At 41.4% G+C, this 25,896-nt stretch overlaps 1 protein-coding gene across 3 annotated transcripts in view; it reads left to right on the forward strand.

Annotated features, from left to right (window-relative positions):
• The window catches only part of sh3pxd2aa (SH3 and PX domains 2Aa), a 110,174-nt gene that overhangs the window by 24,043 nt on the left and 60,235 nt on the right, over nt 1-25,896 (forward strand). For all 3 annotated transcript variants that reach the window (XM_044346563.1, XM_044346564.1, XM_044346565.1), the window contains exons 3-5: nt 7,119-7,194; nt 9,002-9,078; nt 11,399-11,490. In XM_044346563.1, coding sequence (XP_044202498.1) covers nt 7,119-7,194; nt 9,002-9,078; nt 11,399-11,490 — 245 coding nt within the window. The remainder of the gene's footprint in view (nt 1-7,118; nt 7,195-9,001; nt 9,079-11,398; nt 11,491-25,896) is intronic.

The following is a 25,896-nucleotide window of genomic DNA, read 5'->3' on the forward strand; positions in this document are numbered from 1 at the left end:
TGACCCTGTTCTTGTTTCTCATCCCTTCAATACTGCAATTTACTTTGAACTAAAAATAAATAGTCATCTCTGGCCTAATGCCAGTAAATTACAGTATGTGAGGTGAAAAGCAAACGCCTGCGCCTTTCACATTCTCTTTTACCCATGTTTGCACACTGGACTTAGTTGTGTCTTCAAGGTTTTCTCACAGCTTATGCTGTTTTATCTCTTTGATTAATGTATTTTTAACGACTGTATGTGCGTAAAGCACCCGGTTGTCTGAACTTCACCACCACTGCCCCTGCTGAACCTGGAGATGGAGAGACAGAGATATGTAGGGATTGTTTCAGTGGTTTGAAATCTCTGCATTTCATTGCCATGGTTCTCCTCCAGCAGGCGATGTTTTGCTTAAGCACAGTGTTAACACAGTTCATACAACTGGCAAACTGGCTCACAAGTCTTTAATTTGTTTTAGTGTGAGCGCTTGGATGAAATTGGATTATGCAGTTTCTCAGAAAATCATTAATCAACACCTTCCACTGTCATTTCTCACTCTTATCCTAAAGATAGAAGTGTAATATCAAATTGGTAATAAAAAATAATGATGCTGAAAAGATTAGCCCATTAAATAATGAAGAAATAAATTCAAGGTTTTCCTGTAGCATCATAGTGGAGGTGACCTGCCTTGCCTGAAATAAAGAGCACCTCCCTTAATTTCAGAATAATAACGTTGTACAATATCAGGCATATTTGGCTTCAGGGAAAACAAGCAGAGGTGCTACATCATACAGCAAAGGCCATGTATTTAATGAGTGAAGCAATTTTCATTTATCAAGCAAAACATTTTCTGGTTCACAGTTTCTCAAATGTGAAGTCTGCTTTTCTTTGTTTCATATCTTTGTAAATTAAATTCTTGGGCGGTTTTGGATTGTTGGTTGGACAAAAAAAACAATTTGAAGAGCATGTCCAACTCACTTTGGATTCAGGGGAATTGTATTGAGCCTTTTTCATGCAATTTGTAGATTAAATGGTTTGATTTGTCATAAAATAATTGTTACATTAATCAATAATGAAAATAATTGTGTGAAAAACAATCAAACAACCCCAACCGTCTTCACTACAACTCTGAAAGGAGGTGTTCCTATCACCGTAATACAAACCTGTCCAATTCTTATCACCCATATGGCTACAGATGCCACCAGGTTTTGACAAACTGGGATTCAGCCCCTGGAGAAAACAGGATCCCATGAAGGGTCTCTCCCAGTTAAAGCCCATCCCCAATCCTTGCTCCAAAGGCCACAGCAGGCTCTACAGGTTGAGATTGGGGGGGGTGACGAATGAGGGACTGCAGACAGACAGAACTTACCACATCTCTGCACCTGTTGTCTCATTGAAACTAAGGGGAGCCTGAGTTTCCACATGGGGAATAACACCCGCAGTGTTGACATCTCTAGAACGGAGCTCAAATTTTTTAGACAAATCCAACCCCCGCGTCACTCCCACATTCATTCAGCCATTCACATTTTATTCATTCACGGCATAAAAGCATGCAGGATACCAGGATATCATGTTCCATCCTAATATAATGTGCCAGTCATGGGCAGTGATTTGTCCAGATCTGGTGCCAGGGTGCCAGTTTATATTTAGAGGCACAACTGTGAGTGATTGTAGCTGGAAAGGAACGCCGTCCCCCCTCAAGCCCATCTCAGACATCTGTCTCTCTGAAACTGAATACTGCCGGGCGCTAATGCATGTTCAGACTTGTGATTCATGTGCTCCATTAGTTTCTATCCTTCTGTCTCTAGGAACTGAGGCTGTACTTTGAAGTAAAGGTTGGTCTAGATTGATTTCTGGCATCTCCTCACATGTCAAAAATTTGAGCTAATTGTCCTTCTTGGAACCTGTATTCCCTCAAAAGAAAAAGGGGTTTGATTGATTTCGGGTGTAAAAGTGAGAGGAAACAACATGTTTACATCATGGAGACAGGATAATCGCAGACTTTATCATTAATTGTATGTTTGCTCACTGAAATGAGCGGAACAGCAAGAGCATTGACCTTATCATATCATGCCCTGAGACCGGTGAGAACAAGCATGCTGAGTCTGTGGCCTCGCTCACTATCACCACGTTGCTGTGGAAATGGCGCGAAGATCACATGGCTGTCTTGTCATGCCGGTCATGAGTTGTTCCAGAGGTTGAATGTGTGTGTTTATTTCCATTCCATTCTGTTCCACTACTGCTAAGCCCAGGGTAAACCCTCGTCGTCACATGACCACCAACAGGAAGTGAGGCATCAATCCACTGCACAATAACAGTATGGCATCCCTGAAGTTTATGCCAACTGACTCTCGCCGTTCCTTATATGGTGGCTCTATTCTTAGCACATGTGCATGAGATGAAGAAGGAGCTGCTGTTAGTGTCATTCTGAGCACTATCCAACACTGGCCCTGTTGTCAGTTGTTCCTCTGTCTGTGCCCAAAGGCTCTGTTCAAGTATACTGTACTTACTGTATATTGTAGTTTCAAGAGAGAAACATTCTTCCTCAAATGGATGTGATGTTAATTAATGTTTCATTTTGGAAATGAGCATTGTATCTTGATGGCTTGGTCTATTCAGAATAGGTTTACATCTAGAGAAAAGAGAATTGAAGTCATTTGTGAAGCAAAATGCTGTTTTCTGGTTCCCGCTTTTGAAGATTTGCTGCTTTTCTTTGTTTTACATCATTATAAAGTGAATACCTTTGGGTTGTGGACTGTTGCTCTGACTTTTTATAAACCAAAGAAGTAATTGATTAATCTGAAAATTTGCCAACAGATTGAAAATAGACTATTTTTAGTTGCAATTGCCCAAGTCTAGAGTTCTTCAGGGGTCTACTTGGTTCCTTTCAAGACAGGTTGAGTCCAGATCATATTAAGTCTAACTGGGTCATATAGGGTCATTTTTTATTGCCACGGATCTCAGGTTTTTGTCAATACCTGAATGGATCTGAGCGGACTTACTGATTAATGCCTTGATTCCACCAGGCACAGCTGTGATGCGTTCTGGCTGCAATGCAGTTTTGTTCCATCCTCCGCACAGCGTCATACCCCACTGGGAGTGCCAGAAAGAAGAGAGCCACCTTTGTACCTGGAGAGGAAGCCAGGGACCGGGGCAGTCATGGCAGCAGTGGTGTCATATAAAATCTTGTGATTTTACACTTCCAAAATGAACCCCTCGTTGTCCATGGTGATAAATATCCTCTGACCAGTTGACTTCTGGCCTGGTGCGACCTGTTCTAACATAATGTTGATGTAGTGATGTGATATACGATGGGGAGTCTGCACAAGGTGTTTTATTTTGAAAATTGACCAGATTCTCTATGCTGCTCCTGTTTCTGACTTGCTGCCTGGCTCGATCTGTTCTGTGCAGCTTCACATGGCTTCTGTCAAAAATAAACTAGGCACGTATGTTTAGCGGAGTGGAGTGGAGAGCCGCTTCTGGGACGTTTCTAAAATGTGCTGCGGCACGTCTGGTGGGATCACAAGCATTGTGGCCACGATCAGCTCCAGCAGCCGAGTGGCAGCCAGAATGCGACACAAAGGTGCCCAGTGGGATCAGCTGTAAGTGGTGCGTCAAGTCCGAAATGTAAAGACCACTACCTTAGACCCTTGACTATGATCAGATTAATGATTACTACATGTCTAAATGATTTTAGAGTCAATTAGTAGTTGAGTCAATTAGTATCGGTCATTCACACAAAAGAAGAGCGATTTTACTTCCTTTTATGAATTACTATTTGACCCTTGCAATCTTACATTAACAGTTTTTAGATTATGAATTTGAATCATCTTAAATGAAATGTTAAAAGAAAAAGCAAACAAAAATACTAAGAAGGCATAATGTGCAAGAGCATTGCAGGAAAGGTAAAGTATGAATTTGACAGTAGAGTAAATATTACATCATCATGCTCTTGCTTTTTTTTCTTTTTTTTACCTGACTCCCAACATTTACACCAGTGGTCCAGAACTGCACAGCATCATCCAATCACGTCCCTTCACAACTCTTCTTCACACTCTCTCTGTGCTGGTTACCAAGGAGACAGTGAAGTGAAGTCTGGGAAGTGGAGCAATGGTTTGGCATGAGTGTTTTATTTTTTATTTTTCATTATATATTTCTTTTCTTTCTCTGGCCCGATCTTAGGAATGGTATATTACCATCTGGACTATAATTGTGTGCGTCAGGTCACAAGTTAAGGAAGCAAGACACAAGTGCTGTGTGCTTCCTATAAAGTGTACAGTATGTATCCATGCATGTAAAAGAGCAGTTGTGTTACAGCCTCCGTCACCTGATCCCCATCGGCCCACCTGTTCTCACCATTTTCTCTCTCTGTGATCCCACAATTCCTGGCGGGATGTGAGCACGCTTGCTCTTGCCAGGAATCTGTCAGCAGCGACAGGAAAGCGTGCATTTTGGAGCGAGCTTAATAATGAGTTGACCTTGATCCAAGTGGGCCAGTCCGGGCTGGAGCAATACTTTTATAAGAAACACAGGAAAAGGGGTGAGGGGGAGGGCTGGACTCGCTCAAATCGTTGAATGAGGAAACCCTGTGAACTCCAGGAAAAAGGAAGCCGATGAAAAAGTCAGCTGAGTAAAGATGACATGGGCTGTGAGCTGACATGTCAGGCCTTGGAGGTGCGTCTGTCCTTTTCAGCTCTTGCACCTGCACTCCCACAAACACACAGACACATATATGCTTCTTACACACTAAGCACACTCTTTGGCTTTTCCTAACCTCACATTCCACCTCATCATTCACTTTTGTTAAGACAGCAGGAAAAAAAAAGGTACAGTCTCATTTTAAACTTTGGCTTGCAAATTCAGCACCCGCTCCTCTGCTAACTGGTCCATTATCCATCCATGCCTGTGTGTGTCTCTCAGAGCGGGTTGGAGATTCAGCAGCATTTTTTTTTTGTGCCTAGCAGCATCGGTGGGGGGTCCAAACAGCTCGGTCTGCTGCAAATGTCGCATTAGTAGAAGTTATAGTATGGATGCAGTAACCCAGCAGCTTTAGAGAAACATTTGATAAAATGCAGAGAATACAACAAGGGGGGAGTGGGGATGGGGTAAGATACAGACAATAGATCTGGATCATGAGGTTTGTAGCATTGACTCTCTCTTTCCTGGTGTCCTCTAACTCTCTGACCAAGTGGAACCTGGTAAAAGAAAGACAAGAGTTCAATGACAACATGGAAGTGTATTGACAGATGGACAGAGAGAACTGGATCCGGGTCGGATGTGTCTCAAGGGGACAATGTGTGTGTGTGTAGATGTCTCCACATATACTGGTCCCCTATAGGCTGTTTGTTCACTTAGAGCCCGTGTTTTTAATTTTACAGCCCTTGACCATCAGATATAAACACAACTGACGTATCTGCTCTTCTCCTCTCTTTTCTTCTCTTCTCTTCTCCTTTTAAATTATATTTCCTACTGGACTTCAGAAACCCTTCCATCCCCCTACGCATGCATTCTGCACACACACACACACACACACATACATACAAAAGCATGCATTCACGCTCTTCTTCACCTTCTCTCCATCTCTGATTACTGTCGGAAACTGTTTGCTGCAGTGCTGTACAGTACGTCTGTGTCTCTCTGCTTTGCTTTTACTTTCTCTCTAATCCCTCTCTTGAATGATTTATTTGAAGGGTGAAACTGGGTAAACACAATAGGGCTGACACACTCATCTCCACCCCCTGACCTCTGCTGCATCTCTCTCTTTCTCTCTGTGCCTCTTTCCCTGCTTTGATTCTACCTTCTCTCAGTTTCTCTGTTTCTCTCCATCCTCCCTCATTCTCTCTCTCTTCATGCCTGTACCTCCAGCACCAGTGTCAGCACTTCTCCTCCCACCATGTTCGTGTTGCCATGCTTTATGAATAAATCGGAGCTTGTTTGACTCCCGCAAACCCCAGCAGCTCACTGTGCCACCGCTGCTCTGTGCCCTTGGGACCAAAGACATGTTGACAGGCTTTGATTTTCAGAATATGTGTGATATAGTCATGACGGTCTGGGATTAAGCGGATATGAAGGGGCTCACCCCCAAAATGCTGCACATCCACTCTGAATGGAAAATATGTTACCTGATGTCTCCTAGTCAAAATAAAAAGTCAAGCCTCCTTTGCCAAAGCTCCTTTGTTTGTTAAACCAACTGGAATATGTTAGACAGAAAGAAAAAATACATGGCATGTTTGCTGTCTTTGAAAGGGGGTATGTATCAATTTCGTCTTTGTGCATTCAGTGGATAGACTGGTCCAGGACGTGATAGCACCAAGCTAACTAGGTGAGGGGAGGTGGCAAGTCTCTTCCAAGTGAGAAGAAGTGTGCCTCTCTTAACTGCTAAGTTGTTTTATTTATATTTTGTGTCCTCTTAGCTGAGTACCTAGCCACTTGAAAGCCTACGTTCTGTTATCACATGGTTTTGTTCAGAGTTGGAGCTTGTGTAAACCCTGTGGCTTTACTCTGAGGACTGTGCTGAGACTAAGCTAGCTGTCGATGGTCAGTAAATAGTCTGCCTCCAAACCGTAGGCTACCAGCTTGTTAAACCACAATGTCACGCTTTTTATTTCTACGTTTGAAATGAATATTTCAACATTATGGGAAAAACACCTTCTCTTTCTTGCAGAGAATCAGATGAAAAGATCGATACCACTCTCATGTCTGTACGTTAAGTATGGTTCTGAAGCCTGGAGGCATTTAGCTTAGCTACAAACTGGAAGCAGAAGGAAACAGCTAGCCTGGCTCCCGCCAAAGTTAAAGAAATTGTTACAGGTGGTAACTAACAAAAAATTAACAACAAATTGTTGCTTTATATTTCCCTTTGTGTACGCATTAAACAAATAACATATTATTAGCATATTTATGTAATGTGAACTTTAGAAGTGCTGGTAGGCATATTTTTTTACCTTTGTAGTGAGCCAGGCTAGCTGTGCTCATGCTGAACTAAGCTGATTGCCTCTTGGCTTTAGCTCTATACTTAACACAAAGGCATGAGATTGCTACAAACTTCTTATCTCACTCTTGGAAACAAAGCAGGTAACTTTCTTTCCCAAAATGCTACAGTATAACACTAAAACTGTCTTTTTCTCCTCTTGCTACCATAGATGCAGATACTTGACAAGTTCCCAATTGAGGGAGGGCAGAAAGACCCAAAGAAGAGGATCATCCCGTTTCTCCCAGGTAATAGCCTGCCCCTGAGCTCCAGTTATCTGAACAGGCTTCCATATTAATAATGTATGACTGGCACTCGGAGGGCGTCAATATGAGCTGGTTACTGATGCCTGCCTGTGCTGCATGTGTGTGCATGTGTGTGTATGTATGATGTATAGATGTATGTGTCACCGTAGTACTGCTGACAAGGCGCTATCTGTGACTTTCACATCTTAACTGTGCATGCCTGTATGTCTGACCATTTTTGGGTGGTGAGACAGTTTTTGATTCATTTAGGTTGAATGGGATTCTAACTAAGGTCATGGTTATGCATGTGTTTTATTACATGGGTATGTGTGTGTGCGTGTCCTGGTATTGACTGGAGTCATGCCATGCATGCTCGTCTCTCCTGCTGTAAGTCGTCGTCTGACATTCAGGCTCATGGCGACCTACAGAGCAGTGGCAGTGATCGATGATGGTGTTTGTGGCAGTTCAGTGTCCGGGGCAGAAGAGCTGACAGTTATTCTGCTAATCATACTGATGTGTGTGTGTGTGTGTGTCTCTCTCTCTCTTTTTGTTATGGGTCTCTGTGTACACCTGTATGTTTGTCATGTTGATTTCTGTAGATGAATTTGTGTTGAGGGAATGAAATGCTAAAATGCTGTTTAGTTTATTTTGGTAAACTCTCTGTTTAAGCCCACGCGGCCAGCACATGGTCCCGAGCATCAACTGTAAATGCTTTCTGTCTCCCCTCAAGCCCTCCTCCTTCTGTGAATCTTTTTCTCTTGTTGACACACACTTACAAACAAAACCAATTTGGAATCCAACCAAACTTCCACCTACCTCTTTTCTATGAAGCCAGTGGCCCAATGCAAACAATATTGACTATCTGTTTGAGGATGTTTGTTTCAGGATAAAGTCCTCTGCCCTTGTTGCATGACTCTTACAGGCTACAACAAACTGCAGGACAATATTTAAGGTTCCCACAGCAAATTGGTCAGTGGATGTCGTAAGCACCGCTTCCCATAAGTTGACCTTTAAACCGAGCGATTGAGCCGTCTCTTTCAGCCAAATGTTTCCGCCCTGTCTGACTTTGATTCTACTCTACATCTTTAGTCAAAAGAGAGAAGTGTGCAGTAGTAGTAGTGAGGAGCAGTGATGCTAATGTGCTAATAATGGAGCATGGGTGATATAATGCAGACTTGTGTTTGTCTGGAAGCCCTGATGGTCGTTAAAAATGAATATTTTGGAAACCATTTTGTATGTATCGTATGTAAAATTATTATTTTTGCACAAGTACATCTCTCTAAATAGTGCCTCCAGAAGAGATGATTATGCAATAATCGCTCATTATTTTACACTTCTCTAACAGGATGCAGGGCACATAGCATGATTGTGGGGGATGGGGTCTGTGACTTTAGTGTTCACTATGAGTGAGATGAGAGGAGGGCTAAAATGTGAGACCCATGTGTGCACAAATCCTATTTGTTATTTAGAAAGTCATGTCACAGGTTGAGGTCATGAAATCCATAGGGGGACAGCTGGAGCCTTGAGTGTGGGACTGAGAGTGCTTTGGCCATGAAGGATCACTGTCATGTATTACTGACATCTCCTGGTGGGCTGGGGTATTACATGCAGCAGTCTGCACTGGCTGCTCTGCAAAATCAGCATAAATTTGCTGTGTTTTGGGGTGAGCTGTATGTGCATGTGTGTAATATTTACTCTTTTCTGCCTCCTCCTTTCTATTTATCATCACACCTTTTTTCTGTTTTCTTTCATCTTCTCACTCTCCTCCAATTTAATTTTTTTTTTTCATTCTTCTACTCCTCCTCTGCAGGCAAAATCCTGTTCCGGAGGAGTCATGTTCGAGACGTGGCCATGAAGCGGCTGCGTTTCATCGACGACTACTGCAGGGTAAAGAGGCCTTATTGTAAACATCCTTCAGTTCCCCATCTGACTCTGGAGAATGTCCCCAGCCTGTGAGGGGTCAAAGGTCACGGCCTATACTGTCCTCTCACATGCTTTAGACATGGGACATGTGGCGCAGATACAGTTGTAGACATTGAAAAATTTACAGAGAGTGTTCACAATGAACAACTTATCAGTGCTATTCTGCTGCACTTTTCCGAGTCTATGAAGGACTTCTCTCGGTGGGGAGATGTTATGATCTTTTGTTACTACAGATGAAGGGTTATTTATTTGCACGTGTGCTACAGTCAGTAAAGTGGGGCGACGTAGTTGTGCACGAAACTTCTCAGTCACTGCACTACATGAAACAGACTTTACATCGCTTTATTTCAAAGTCTCACTCACTAACAAGCGCATCCCATCATTTAATGCACATCTCACTAGGAAAGAAAGAAGTTCTCCAAATTACCATGCCCTTTCTCCAAAAGACAGAAGAAACTGTGAGAGTGATGGCCTTTTGTCGTTTGAGACTTGCCTAATGTTCCTTCCTGTTCCTCTTCTTATTCGTTTTTTAAAATGTATCCCATATTTAGATCCTTTCCTCCATCATGCCCTCCCCTTTTCCTTCCTTCCTCTTGGCACATAGCCACATTAGCAGTAGAGAGTGGGTACATTACACCAGATTTGGGCTCTTGAGATTTTTTCCCTATACACACAATTAGGGAGCAGTATCATTGGCCTGCATTAGAAAAGGTTAGTCATAGTAACAGCTCAGTAATTGGGACCGAAAGAATTTAAAAAACCAAATCTGAAATGAACCTGATCCTTAGCTCAACACGAGCAAAGCCTTATTAAGAGAGAACTGGCTTCCTCATTACCCAAATATCCTGAAGCGCTCTAGTGTTTACAGTTGCTTTAGCAAGCCTGTTTTTTTTGCCCAGCACCGGAGTGTGCCGCACTGTTTACTTCCTACATCCTGTTAAGGAGGAAAACAACAGAGAGGAAAAGTAATTACCCAGCATCCTCAAAGGATCTGCTCTCTAGAGATCGTGGGATGCTGCGTCCAGCCAGCTGTGGGCACCCAGTGAGATATGGCCTCTTCAATCACAACCACAAGGCTCTTTCTATAATATAGCATCTGATGAATGAAATATGAAGGTAGCTGGGACTGTGCAAATTTAAATGAAAGGCCTACACTATACATATGTCATTGCATAGCTTCATGGTCCGGCACCCCCGTACATGAGCTATGCCTTTGGTGGGAGCCGGCCAGATCATCAAATATAGATGGTTAGTCAGACATATGATCCGGTCTGATACGGTCTTTGACCGTAGTGTGGCTTTGTCAATGAACATACAGGGAGAGCACTGTGGAGGGAGGATGGCTGAAAAGGTGTGAAAAACCTATTTTATGTGATTAATTATTACATGGCAGATATTAAACAAATTATACACACAAAGGAGCAATTATTCTCCCAAAAACCTGTACATTTGTTTGATTTACCTTAATTAGCATAGTGGGCATCATACAATTCCCAATGCGAATACAACCAAGAATAAAACCAAGTCCCCCTCCACTCAAAAATATGTTTCTTCTTGTTCCTACCGTTGGATGTTGGAGCTTCGCTGTGTAGAATGATGGATGTGCAGAGTTTGACACTAGAAGGCTGTTTTCACATTCACCTGCTGAGAGTGGACAGTTTCTCTGTGTTCATTGAAAATCCAATCTTAAGGGGTGGACCTACAAGCTTGATTTGTGACATCACAGCTTATTCAGAACCAATCGTGGTCCAATATTCAACTTACACAAGTATGATGAGCCTCCAATGCACAAACACTGAGAATGGACTTAACAGTGAAGGGGGAGACCTTGTGTCCAGCAGTTAAACTTCTGAAATAAAATATATTTGCATATTCATAGATTCTGGAATTTTTAATGAAGGAAAAGGAGTAGATATCATTTTAAGGATTTTAACATGGTAATTATCCTTTTTGCGGAAAAACCATATCAGACACACATTATTGTTTCAAGCAGAATATTTTTATATGTCTTAATAGATGTCACAGGTAGTGCATCATAGGTTTCAGAGCTTTTTTTGACAGGTGAAATGGTTTTGATTAGAACAGAGTTGTGGGCAACTGGAAAACCAAAACAATGAGCTGAAAGAGGCTAAAAAACTGAGTAGAGAGTACAAAAGTATTTATGAGTGCAGCTTTAAGATACCTGGAAGTTAGACATTCACATAATGATATATTCAAGTAATAAGGATGACTTATTTCATCAAAGTCTGTTATCTTTTTAAGTTCCCACTCTGTCTCTGTCTAGGCGCTGGTGCGACTCCCCCCTCAGATTTCTCAGAGCGAGGAGGTGCTGCGCTTCTTTGAGACGAAAACTGAGGACATCAACCCCCCAGTGGAGTGAGTGTCACATGCTGTACATTCACACAAACACTACACACATATATACAGTATCAGTCAAAAGTTTGGACACACTTTGAAAAAGTTTATACCTGGCACTGTCTAGTGAGACTGTTATTACTGTGGTGGCACAGTAGAACTGAATGCATCTTCACCGGCTCTGAAAGTATGGATGCTGGCTTGATTGCAGCTGCCCCCTCTGACGGATAAGCCAATGTAAATTTGGGTGTTACTCAGTCTCAAAACACTAGACTGAAATTGGTTTTGACATCAGCATTGGGAGAAAAATAAAATGAATGATACCACCTTTATCTGACCTCCACAAGGTGGAAATGAGAGTGCCTTCTTGTAATTAAAGTGAGCCTACACAACTTTCTTTCTTTTTTTTCTTTTGTAAGAGGAAATGATCTTCCTCTTACAAATGAAAAGGTTAAATTCAAGAGCAATAAAATGCACCAATGCTCAATTCAATACTCTCTTTATCACACCCTTTAGACCTAGCCGGCATTATTTTTCAGGATTTGCTAGCTTGTGATTATAAACAAACAAACCTGAAATCCATGATTTTGTGCATCTTAATCAGAAGAAATATACAATTCATTAAAACTCTAAAACATGAATTGGTAGAAGCGACCAGAAAAGGTGCAAGAAGTCTGGTGAATTGTATGGATTTCATGGAGATGCATTTAAATGAAAAGGACTTCATGGAGCAGAGGCTAGTGGATTTTGCTTTGAATCTTTTCCAAAGGGGACGTTTTGTGTTTGAGCAGCTGGTAGCAGCAGTGCTTAGGAAGTACATTTTGGTGATTTGCAGGTGAAAAGACTTCTAGGTGTTTAACAAAATTGGAATCCATTTGGTTGAAAAGTATTTTAGATATCTATCTATAAACATTGTTTCAACAGCATTTTGATATATTTCAACATGTAGCAAGGTTTGACAGGATTCCGTTTTGTTTCTTGTCAAAAGCTGTGCAAAAGTGGTTAAAAGGTGAAATCCTTTACAAATACAGCAGCACTAATGTGTGAGATGCCACTGCAGTAATGGAGGCTTGTTTACCTCTGCCTATGACCTAGATTAGGTTATACAGGCTTATGAAAGCACACACAAATACACGCAAACTTGCAGCACCCACACCTATGCACCTGCGCATCATCTCATGAATTTCAGCATCTTTCACATGTCATTGTGTCATGTTGAGCCTCCAAAAAATGCTGCATGATTGTACAGCAGCTAAGCTCAGTAACTCTCTTTCTGTTCTCACTTTCTAGTCTATTCCCAAATCAGCTTTTTCTCTCCGAGTTCGTTAAAACCTCCTACCATGCTAGGCCTGGCCAGGCGAAGGGGTTGGGGGGGAGGGGGCGGCGGCAGAGAGAGAGGAGTTGTGAGTTGTGAGCGCGGGAGGAGGAGAATGACTTGTTTCATAGCAGGAGATAGCCCCTTTGGGTAGTTTTTAATTAGAGAACACACTCTCCTCTCCAAACCTCAAATGCCAGTATCGCACTGTTCATTTGTAATGCGTTCCTGTATGCACCAAGATAGCTGCACCCGGGGTGCTGCAACCGATACTCTTGTTTGACCCAGGCTATGTCTTTTTTTTTTGTATTTTAATTACTTTTCTCTGCCTTTCTCCTCTCCTCTCCTCTCCTCCCCTCTCCTCTCCTCTCCTCTCTCATCTGTAGTTTAGAGTTTTGTTCTCGCCTCTGTCTCTTGAATGAGAGGAAAGAAGCGAGCCGGGCAGGATTTAGTGACCTCTGCCTGCCGGTGTTTTTCAGCACATATCTCTCCCCATCTTCCTCCCCCATCTTAATTCTTTGTATCTAACTCAGCCTCATAAATTCAAGTACGTTTAATTGATGCGACAGCTCAAGGTTACAAAACCCCACCGCCATGCAATCATTCTTTGATCAACAGCTTTCATTTCCTCGCTGTCCATATAGCTCTCCATCTTGCTCCATTCACATCCCTCTTTCACTGTCTTTCTGCCGGGCATTTGACATACACCCTTCATCTCTTCCAATCCTTTTATTCTTTCTCTCTATGAACATCATTTTCTCTTTTCTTTCTCCTTCTCTCTGTCTTGTATATGCCAGTGTATTTTGGTGTATAAAGAAATTGCATTAATCTTGTTGTCAGGAGTTGTGGGAGATGAAACTATATATGTAGAGCATCAATAATGTGTGCACACGCTGCTCTCACTATTCAGTCTGTTAGCCCCCATCTGTGACACACACAGTAGTGCACACGCTCATTTTATGCACTTTATTTTCATCCACTGAAATTACACTGATGTTTACACAGAAGTTCAGGATGTTGAGGGATCACTACATGAAAATGAAAAGAGGCACAGCCACCGAATAAGACAGGTCCAAGGATTGACCCTTGAGGAACTCCACACAGGAGCACCATCAAATCATTTGTCACCAAGGGATACGAAGAACTTGTGTTTGGATGAATTGGAGGAAAACATTTCAAGTGCTATACCAGATATCCGAACCCACTCCCTCAGACTAGCTGCACTTGAATTAAGTAGCACTTTTAATCCAGAAGAACCAAACTACAACTTTAAAAACTGCTACAATCGAACTGCAGTAGGATGTTATAAGGAGAGGAATTTATCAAATAAGTGCATTTTCTCTACAAGTTCAAAAAGTAACATCTGGAAAGCTAATTCTAAAATTTTAGAAATTAAACACAAATTTGAGGATTTTTTAAAAGAGGCAACTTTTAACTTGCAACTTGAGAGACATCAAAATAAATGGGAATAGATACAGGTCTGCTATAAATGTAGACTAATATGCACAGAAATATGTAAAGTAGATACAACTAGAACCATCTTGACAAGCTGCAGTATTAAAGAAATTTACACTTTAATGCATCAGTAATAATAAAATGCTTTGTATATTTATATATGAAAGGCGTTGTTCTGCCTAATGAATATGTTTTTTCTTACACCATTGCAATTAGAAATACTGCAAAACCATTAGGTCATATTAGGTTGAGTGCAAAATAGTGACAAATCTGGCACATTGATATGAGTTTTCACAACAACATGAGACAAGTAACAGAGTTCTGAAGAGACCAAATTAACTTTGCATTAATTGCAAATGCTTCAGTTGAAAATAAACAACATATTTAGAGGTGAACTTGAGGCAGCATTGCTTAGGGTGAAGACTATAAGTTTGACACTATGCACTGAATCCTGACCAATCACATCATGCAGTCTTCCACAAACGCATGTTGTGCAAAGGACTAGAAACAAACTGTAGCATTAAGGAGCATATTGTAGACATAATCAGGTGAGAGAAGGCAAAAATCCTCTGACATGCTAGTAACAGTCAGTTGTCTTCCACTATTATTCACTACACTTAAAATGACAAATTCTCATTCCTGATGCTCATATTTGTCAAGTGCTTTTCTAACTAAATCATAAAAAGACACAAAGAATACACTAAAGCTGTTCTCCACCTTAAAGCAACGTAGCAGTTGTAATTTGAAGCCACAGATGGAGTAGTCGTGGAGACCTCATCCTCAGGAAGCACTGTACCCCAGTCGCCTTCAGATGACATGGAGCCGACTGGAGCAGAACTTTTTTCTGGCTTCACTGTATCCCTGCAGGCTTTCACTCCGTCTCAATAAAAGGAGAAAATACTCAGGGGGGTGAAGTGCCCGCTCTCTGTTTAAAAAAAAAAAAAAAAAAAAAAAAAAAGAAAAAAGCTCAGTTAATGGTTAGTAAGATGTCATGATCCAGAGGACTCGACTTGTGTCAGGGCTAAATTGGATCGGTTGCCTTCATTCCTTACCCATAATGCATCTGCTTAATGAAAATGAATCATGGGGGAATGTGTTCAAGAATGAGATTGGCCATTGATTTAAAGCCATAATTAGAAAGTGTGTGTTATAGTCGTGTGTGGGTTTCTTAATGTTCAAGCACACATGTGTGCATAAGTGCTGTGGGGGAAGAAAAGTGATTTGAAACCTTGAGACGGATGGACTGCTGGAGAATAATATTAATCCATCATGGTGTTTGTGTGTGTGTGTGTGTGTGTGCATGTGTGTCCTGTTAGATCATCTATTACATCCAAGTGATCTGATATTGACTTCTTCCTTAATATGTCCTGTTCTCTCCTTATGTGTTTTATGTGTAAAACTGTAAGTAGAGCTTTGTGTGTGTGTGTGTGTGTGTGTGTGTGTGTGTGTGTGTGTGTGTGTGTGTGTGTGTGTGTGTGTGTGTGTGTAGAGATCACGTATTTTAACCTCCAAAGGAGTTATTTAATTTTGATCCCTACATTATACAGCTGCAAAATTTTCAATGGAATATCTTGCATTAAAGGCACACTGTGAAGTTTTTGACCACTAGTGGTGCTAATATTTTGATGAGTGGGTCCCCATTATGTTTGCATCTTGTGCTCCACTAGCACAACCTTTAGGATGCACATGTATGTACACACAGTGGTGACAAAATTCTATAGTTGACAGATTTTTGTATCACAACTGCACAAGCCAATGTATTCCACTGATTTACAATTGGTGGCAGTAACGCACCAAGAAACCTAGCAATACGCCAAGGATTAACACAACACTGAATGTAAACATTAAAAGTATACTAGAGAAGTGGTGGTCAAGTGATCTAGAGAGTGACTGAGAAGATCCAGCGACATTGGCGAGAACAAAGCCGTGAATCAGATAAATAAAACATTATTTTCTGATCGTTTCATGGCGGTTACGTTCTAAAGCACAAATAAACACGCCCACACTCGCAGCTCTTTATACATCCATGACACAGAGAGTAGAGCGGAGCAGAGGAGAGATGCAATGTTGTTTTAAGTATGGCGATAACGGCGCATATTTTCAGACAGTCTCTCCTCCTCTCTCTCCACATGAAAAGTGACAGATATAGTTGGCCATGAAAACAGAGAGCTAGAGAGAGAAGTTGAAACCCTGATTCCTGTCTCAAGTCCACACAGCTGGCCAATCACTGCCTGAAGTGGGTGAGAATGTTGGCTTGTCCGTTTACAGAAATGGCCGTGCACAGTCCCTTGCTTGTTGGAAGGTGTGAGGGGAGGGATTTTAATGGGCTTTTCCACCGTCCGACAAGCATGTCTGAAGGACTATACAGCCACTTTTACTCTGCGTTGACATGAAAACTCCACAGGGTACCTTTAAAGAAAAAATAGCCTTAATCACAGCTTCGCTTTTTAATCAAAATAGCTTTAATCACTGCCTCAATTTGTTTTTCTGAAAATATCAATGCAAACAATTTTCAATGCAAAAATTGTAGATCATAAATTGGGCGCACAAATCAGAAACACTCACCAGAGAGTGAAAAGACAGTGTGATGAAGACGAGATGAGGTCACGATTCCCCTAAAAGTAGTGTCTTTTCATAATTTTCCTTTTGTTGAAAGTAGCTGTCACTACCCCCCTTTTTGGAAAGACTTTTCAGACATTAAAAGTGCTTGATGCTCCGCTTTCCTTATCCAAATTGAAATGATTTCACACAGCAGACAATGTAGCTCTAGCTGCTTGTTAAAAATGTATGACATGCTGCCAACAGATGCTGATAATATCTGAATATTCTAAACAGTCAAAGTCTGTCCTTTATCAAAGCTTTTCCTCTTACCCCACATAATGGAGCATCATTTTGATGAGTCAACATCATTTGCTGGCAAGTGCTAATTAGAAAGCAGTGGAATGACATCAAATTCTCATCCACTTTCAGTTCCTGCAAGCAGAGCAAGAAAGTGTGGAAAATTGCTAGTAAGTGTAAAAAGTCCAGCTGTGGCTAAGTATTCTCATTGTCTTGACTGTCTACTTTGCCGGATTGTTCAACTCCGTAAGAAATGAATGGATTTTGGTGACTTGATTGTGTTACCTGCAATTTGAATAAGTAACAGAATATGAGAATCTTCCTTCTGTAAACCTGCATCCTCTCCTCTGCTACTGCCTCCTTCAATTTCTCTCCTTTCTCTCTCCTGACTTTTTCCTTTCTCTTCTCACCTTGTACACATCCTCTCCTCTCTATTATCCAGCAGCTTTGAAGCATCTCTTCCTCTCTGCTCCTTCCCTCCTCCGGTCTCCCACCTCCTTCTTTCTCCTCCCAGTCATCTGTCCGTTCCACTCTGTCTGCTGCTAGAAGGAGACAGGCGACAGACTCACTCAACCTTAATGGATAAGCCACTCCATTCCTTTCACAATAAGGATCAATAGCACTCACTGGAGGCCACACAGCACAACACGAGGAGTGTACAGCATGGTGCGGATGGGGTTAAACACTTAAAGCGTGTCAGAGTTTTGAGGAGTGGTCAGTTGGGCATGCGGCCTTTGGGAGGTTTTGTGTGTGCGTGTGTGTGTGTGTGTATGCATGTATGTGCACTCATGTGTTAGCATTTATCGATCCATCTCAAAGAGAGCAGTTGTACGTTTCACGCAGTTATAGTTCAAAAAGGTTTTGTTTGTGTTCATACCCAAAGAGAAAGAGGACTAAATTGGTCTCCCTCGGTGTTGCAGCTGTGCAGTTGAGCTGTTGTGTGCGGTTTTGTTTGTTGTTGTCAGGTTATTTCGGTGCTATTTTTTTCTCTCACCATCTTACATGGATGCACTCATTCACCCACCCACCAGATGCGGCGTCTGACTCACTTGTACTCTCACATACTTACTCACAGGGTGTTGTCGAGGTGGGGTGTGTAGGGGGGCTCGGCCTGCTACAGTAATAGCTTTGGGAGGGCCAGACTGTACATGAGCGTGATGAATAGAGCAGGCCGGGACAGCTGTAGCTACCAGGGTGATGAAATGTGTCCACTTCATCACTTCCTGGAGAAGGAGGAAGGAGAGGAGGAGGAAGTGGATCCCTAGGGAGGTGAGGAGGTCAAAAACAGGGGAGTGCAAGGCCAACAGTGCACTGACTTGAAAATTAGCAATATACAAGGATATATTGGCGTTTAGGTGAAAAGATGTGTACTTTCTGACCTCAGAGAAATTTTTATGACCAGATTGAACTCTTATTTTTTTATACTCTGTCCATAAAATCTTATTAAAGGAGTCATGCTTTGACAACAGCCAGCCGTCTCCTACCCTGGAATGTAATATTGAATTTTCTGACTGTGATCTGATTAGAAAAAGGAGTCACGTGCCTCGCAGAGCAGCACAGGACTCAATCCCATGCCAATCAAATCGCAGAAAAGCACACAGATCCCTTCAGCAGCCACAGTTTCCTCTTCTCTCTGCCCATGTTTGAGTGATACCGACCCCTGTCTGCAGAGAGAAGTCCTACAGCTCAGGGGGAAGTGGGACTCCAAGCTGATGTCACTCTTGTGCAATCACTTTGGTCCTTTTTGAAGCCAAGTGCCCTTGATGTTTGATGTATTTTAAATGTACCTTCAGCCGGATCCCTGGTCTTTTTGTTTGCCTTTTGATGCGTTCAAATGTCCTGCAGAATAAAAACTACAAAAACATGGATATTTCTCTCCTGGGGCACACGAGTCTGACATGAAAGAACAGACTTGATCATAAAAAGTGTTAGGACATTTGTCAAGACATGACATGTGTCAAAACATGTAGTCACTGTGCACACATTTAAACAGCTTGTAGAGTTTTGTTTTTTTTTTTGAAGATATATTTTTGGGCATTTTTTGCCTTTAATGGAGAGCTGATGGTGGAGAAGCAGACGGGAAACAAGGGGAGAGAGAGAGACATGCAATAAGGGTCCCAAGCTGGAGTTGAACCAGGGAGGTTGCAGTTGAATGGCATGCACTGTGACCATTCAGTTACCAGGGCCCTCCACTTTATAGATGTTTAAGGCACATTCACACACAAGGGAACCCTTCATTCTATCTAGATCAGTGGTTCTCAATCTATGGGATGGGGCCCCTAAAAGAGGTCGCGAGATGAAACTAAGGGGTCACAGGATGATAACTGCATGGTGTAAAATAAATTAAAAAAAGCTCCACTATGTGTATTTTTTTAGACTTTCCTCTAATCTTAGCTTCTTTCTTTTGAAAGACTGTAGTTTTGGCTCTTCGGGTACACCCAAAAAGGGAATTTCATAGTAAAAAGACTGTAACTTTGGAACATTCCCACTTGATTTGGGTAACTCAGACTGCTGAAGCCTCATACTTTAGCACAGTATGTTTGTACCCTGTCTTTTACATTGGAGTCACTATCTTTCAAAGCCAGTTACAGCAACCAATAACTCTTTCAGTGTGCATATCGTCACGTGAGTGTTGTTTAAAGACAGACTTGAAAAAAATGTGAATCCTATCCTTTAAAGAGCCTCAAGGAAAAAAGGTAGGAATATCTGTATCAAACTAAAGACAGAAATATAAGCAATCACAGTTTTCCGCCCAGCTACATGAGCTCTTATGTCATTCTGTAATAAGTCTCCACATGGTGGCGTACTTCACAATACAAACAGATACAAATGGAGTTCAGGCTTTCTCTCAGTTTACCCTCAGCTGCTGTATCCACCTCATCCACTGGTGCGATCTCTTGTCCCTCTCCCCAGGGCTTCCCTTCCTCTATAAAAATATCCACTGTCTGGTCACATACTCAGGCTTTTCTCTGTCTCTTTTTCTCTCTTTCTTACTGTATTTATGACCATTTTGGCCCCTCTCTCTTCCTGTGTGAGATGTATTTCCACTGGATGGAATTTCTCGCCTCTCCAAAGCTTACTAGACAGCCCCCCTTCTCCCCCCTCCCCACCCCCCTCCTCCCCGTCTTGTCTCTTTTTGTGAGACACAGTTTTTTTTCTTCTCTTAGCATTTTTTCTGGCATCTTGCATTTTTATTGAGTCAATTTGCACGGCATGTGGGCCGTGATTTGTTTTATCTGTCTGGGCCTGTGGTAGGCAATCATATAACTATCAGCCTAAATGGCATTATCTTTCCTCTGCAGACCATAACATTGACAAATTTCTCCATTAATATGCACATACCGCATTTCAGCCGTGATGAAAATAGTGGCCACTGCCCCCCCATAGGCTACCGTACTGTTAGATACGGGTGATGTTATCATCATTCATCATGCCCCCTCACAACCCTCGCCATGAATAACAATAGGGATCGACCTTGGCTTGTGCCTCGAGGAGAGAGATGCTGTAAGATTATCAGATTATTACCAGGATAAGTTGTGAACTTGTGTGATTGGTCAGCTTTTGGGCTCTCGACAGGAGATTGCTTAAGTAGCGGGGTCGTCCCTGGTGATGGGATGAAGACAGATTTGGTGTTTTTGGGCTAATTAGGAATAAGTGGGTGATAATGTGTTTGTGTTGCGTAGTAGAGGTGGAGTACGGGAGCATAAGTGTGTCCACTTCTGTCACTGATATTGACAAAAGGCCTATATTTCACTTTTAAAAACCATTTAAAACCTTTATCTTTTTGTACGTATTATATGTTGACGTGCCTTTACAAACCACTTACATTTGTCAGTACTGTTTGAGAAAGGCTACATTCACCTATCTCAATTACCCAGTGATGTCATCAAGAGCTGAACAGTACGTTAGTATATGTATAAGGATCTGCATGTAGGTTTAAGAGGTCAGTATGCTTCAAACAAAGTGCTTTTGGATCATCATGCAGTGTCTGAAACCCCCCACATGATTTGGATATTGGAATTGGGGGCCACATCCGACAATTTTTGGAATTTTCTAAACTGACAATCCAACATTCACAACCATTTTATGCAGCAATTGGCCAGGTGTTTGGAGGTGAGAAAGTGTATCCAGGATTTGAACCTAAACTCAAGCTCTGTCTTTTCATTCTTCATGCAACTACTTCTGCCCCTTTTTGTGTGTACAAACGAATGCAACACTAAGAAACGACACTACATTTAAATGATTATCGCGTCTTCATCTTCCTCTATGTTACAAAATGCTTTTCCCTGCACCTTTGAGGTAGGGTGCAGGTACATTTTTCAACTGCTCACTTATATTTAAGTTAATTTTGTAATTGGCTAAGACAAAAGTAATATGTAAACATTCATCTGCAATTTCTTTTTCTTATCTGAAACCTGTATGTGCCTCTGTATGTACAAGAAGTGTGTTTGCACTTATGTGTACAGCATAGTGTGGAGGTTAATTGATTCTTTGAACCCCATCTGGAGCGTTAATGCCCACAATGGGCTTTAGCCTTGTCACGGCCATGAGGACTAACAGATAGGGGAAGGCTAAGGGGGAATTTGGGGCTCCTGAGGGGCTTAGAGGAGGTGGGCCTATGGATGGGAAGGTTAGGGCTAAGGTCTGGATTTGGCAATGCTTAGGGATGAACTGGGATGTGAGGTGCAGCGACAAGCTGAGGGAGGGAGGAAGGGAGGGAGTTAGAGAGAGAGAGAGAGACTAAGGCAATAATCTAAGGAAGTATTTATTTACCGGTCTTGCAGGCTGGCCTAGCAGGGGGCCATTGAGAGTCATTAACTTGCAGCCATTATGCTAATACTTGTAAACACATTGATTAGCCTTTTATCTACCAACCCACTCATATACTCTTAATGAATAAATCCATTGCTTTCATGGACATAGACCAGTGTTCCATTCATAATTTTAAGCCACTGAAAGACATTTATATAAAGAATATAGTCAAAAAAAACATTACAATTGTCTACAGAACAAAACTGATATTGATAATATTATTAATACTACTCATGTTGGTGTCTCTAAATCCTTCAGAAGCGAAGTAATTAGTTTTTATCATCATTTTGCACTATTAAATATTTGTAATGTTCATGGCTTTTCTTTTTTCAAGAAGATGGGTCTCTCAAAATTCTTTGTAGAGATGTTTCCCATCCAAGCAGATCTAAGCAATTTCACTTTACAAAAGGGATATGTGTGAAAACACAACACAACACATTTCTGTATGTGGATAGGAACAGAATTGTGTACCATTTAATCAGGGTCAGTGATTTTCTTCAAGAGGCTTAATATTGCTAACAACCTCATTTTGTTCAGACTTAAAATCCAATTTTATCCTAGTTCAGCAGCACTCCTATGTGCTGTAGACATATGGGAGTGGAATAGGTGAATCTAGACAGTATGAAAGACAGGATTTACTCATTGTCTAAATGTATGTAATTGTGTAAATTTGAAGAATATGCTGGAATACACAGATTCCTAAGTGTGCTGTAGACAAACAGTTCAGAACATTCATGTAGTCAGTTGACCACTGAGCTGACTTGTCTGACCCTTACACCACATGGTCTACCTCAGGATACCCACTCACATCTGTTTTGACTTGACAATCAATGTCTAGAGTTTGGAGCTCTGGAACTGATAAGACGTACATGGAAGTGCCCCTTCTTCATGGAACTGTGGTCCGTGAATACACTGTGACGAAATGTCAGTATGTGATGAAAAGTGTGACGAAACATGTGTACGTGTGTGTGTGTGTGTTTATGTATGCAACAGGCCCATCTGTTGATGTTTTTGCTCAGGATATGCATGCCTTCTTTACTATGTCTGACAGCTTCGTACACACACGTCACTTAGTACAGCCTTTAGACTGAGTTGTCAAAATAACATCCATTTTTAATTTCCTTTGTTTTTACATGAATAGTCAACATCAAGACCTGTCATGTAATAATTTGTCAGCACAAATACTTCTTCACTTTATTTCTGATTTGCAAAAAAAAGTACTCCTCTGTCTGAGGTATATATATATTTTTTTTACTTTAATGTCAATTTATCAATGTTTGTAGCATTGCTGCAGATACCTGGACTGTTGGTAGTTCACCAGATCTTGAATTGGATGGTACTGATGAATGTCTTACTTCTCTAACAGCAAATCTATTTTCTTCATGCATTGTAGAGTATACTTATAAACATCTTTGTGCTTTTTCAGCAAATACATACTGTCACAAGAATCACAATTTTTTCTTTACTGGCTGCAAAAAATGTCCTTCAGATTCCACCTAGCCACATAAAACACCCCTTTCTCCACCACTGCAGTATGTATTCTGTATGTCGCCTTTCACCCCTTGCTTCCTCCTTTCCATATCTCTAGGAGATGTAGGGAAAGAACTGGCAGCCGGAGCTGGTTGCTCAGTTCTCAAGGGAAGAGTTTGTTTTCAGCCTCAGGGACTCGGGTCACTGGATAGAGTCTGGACCCCGTGTTTCTGCACTCCCTCTTCATCCTCCCACCTCCTCCCACCTTCCCTCTGTATTTTGCCCCACTCTGCCCCTCATTTGTGCCCTAATGCTTTGCAGATGCCTCCAAAACCATACCTCTAAAAATAAAGCCAAAAACAGCCAGCTGCACTCCCACTGGCATGTGATAATGTAATGTTGAATGTTAGCTGCTTAGCTTACAAGCTAAACATCTTTCTTTGCCTTAACTTTGTTACAGAAATTACATCTCCTCTTGCTCAAATCTAGGTTAATTTTGATGCTAATTAGCTGCTAGTTGCTAGCATGGCTAATGTGCCTTTGTGTTTACTAAAACCTTCTCTCTGGGCTGTGTTAGTAGGCTAATGCTTGGATGTCATGCAGTCACGTTTTTCTAAAGCCCTTTGTGAATGTTTAATGCCAACAACCACTTACATGTGATACAATCTAACCTTTACTTTGACCTGCTCTCCATGACAACAGTGAAACAAACATGCTATTGATCCAATCAGTAGTCATTCTATGCGTTAGGATTAACAAAAGGCTTCAGCAGCTGTACCTTTTGTGACTGCATCTGATCATTTATCAAGAAGAATTAACCCTATGGAATCAAATACATCTCAGCTTCAGTTTAGGCCTGCACCTCAAGACTGAGTGATTTGTGCAGACATCTACAGCTGGACCAGAAACTGCTTACGCCTCTGCCTTTCTCCTGATTGGGACTTGTTTATAGAGCTTCGAGGTCGTGTTTGCCTTTCAAACCATGCACAGCATGAATAGCTTAACAGGCTCTCTGGGAGTTGGCTACAGCAAAGTACTTTTCATGCTGCTGCTGTTTTCCACCAAACAAAACTCATTCATTGGCCCCTGTCCTCACCTCCTTGATAAGTTACAACCAGCAGTTTCCAGGTCCCACACTTACACCTATTGTATTGTCACTCTGCGTAGATCATTTACCGTTAGCTTGTTCAATTAACCCAGCAGGCATCTGGCATGCATATTAAAGTACAATTGCAGTTTGGCTGACGGAGGGGCAATCATTTTACATATTAAGGTCACTCTGAGCAGGCTTTTCCATTTTTAGAGTTCTGCATAGGCCTAAAACTGAGACCCGTCTGGTATTGCTGAATTTGAGACCAGAACCCAACCTAGGACAAAGGCTTTATTTTTGTTACTTCTTCTTCAAAAACAAAGTCATACGCTTGCTTTGGAAAGGCTTTCTCACACATAAAAAAATAACAAATCTGACAATGTAATGACAATGTAAATAGGTCACGACATGGTGGCCCACCAGCACAAAACATATAACATTATAACTTCTAGTATCTGATTAGCCATAGGTTTGGTCACAATAAACAAATCGAAGTCAACCACCACCATATAGGACTATAGCATCTCAAAATAATGAATTATCTGCCTTGCTGGCTAGTAGATCAACTTTGACTTTTCCCAATATGAGCCACATGGTTGGTAAACTCAAAACATCTTTCCCATCTGAATCAACAGTCCAAACTGGTATAATCCAGAACAGAACTTTGTAGAGACACAATCGCAATGCTGTCTAAGAGAGAGAGTTGTAAAGGAAGGTTGGAGATTTTTATCTATTGTCACAACAAGGTCAAAATAAAGTTCAATTTTTGCAACCTTTTGCTTTATTTCATCCATTACTGACCGCTAGCTCACTAGGCTAATACAACACATTGGCTACTCTCTGTCTCTCTTCCCGCTTATCAGTGGGCAACACTGTCAGGTTTACTGTCAGGTTGCTGAACTCTTTACCAGATTCTGTACCACTTCTGTAACGTTGAAAAAACAAACATACAACTTTTGCCTTTTTGGTGTTAGTAAACCAGACAGCCAGGTTTATAAAGGGACAAATGGTCTTAGCTGCTGAGTCTACTAGCAGCTGTAAAGGCTGTGTCAGAGGCCTCTTGACCAGCTTACCTGAATATCTGCTGCCCTGTGAAGTTTTAGATGGAGTCAACCAGGACAAAAGGATGAAGGCTACAATGCACAGTATTATTTTTTATATTGAGGAATGAAACAAATTAAATAGAATAGAGTTTTCTGGTTATGGGAGGCTTTTCTGACCCAAGAACCATTGTGTTATGCTTCAAAATTAGACCTCCAGCATCTAAAATAAGTATTTGTGTTTTGGCATGAAAGTAAGAGTTGCTTTGTGTTAGATTTATGGTAATTCCTAACATTCTTATATAATACTTTTTGACAGTAGAAACCAAACAAATGTTGAGTGGTCTTGCATATGTTTGACAATGCATTGCAGCTAGCAATCGTTTGGTAAGAGAAGAGTATTGGGC

Source organism: Thunnus albacares, chromosome 3 (genome assembly GCF_914725855.1).
Source record: "Thunnus albacares chromosome 3, fThuAlb1.1, whole genome shotgun sequence".
Taxonomy (NCBI): Eukaryota; Metazoa; Chordata; class Actinopteri; order Scombriformes; family Scombridae; genus Thunnus; species Thunnus albacares.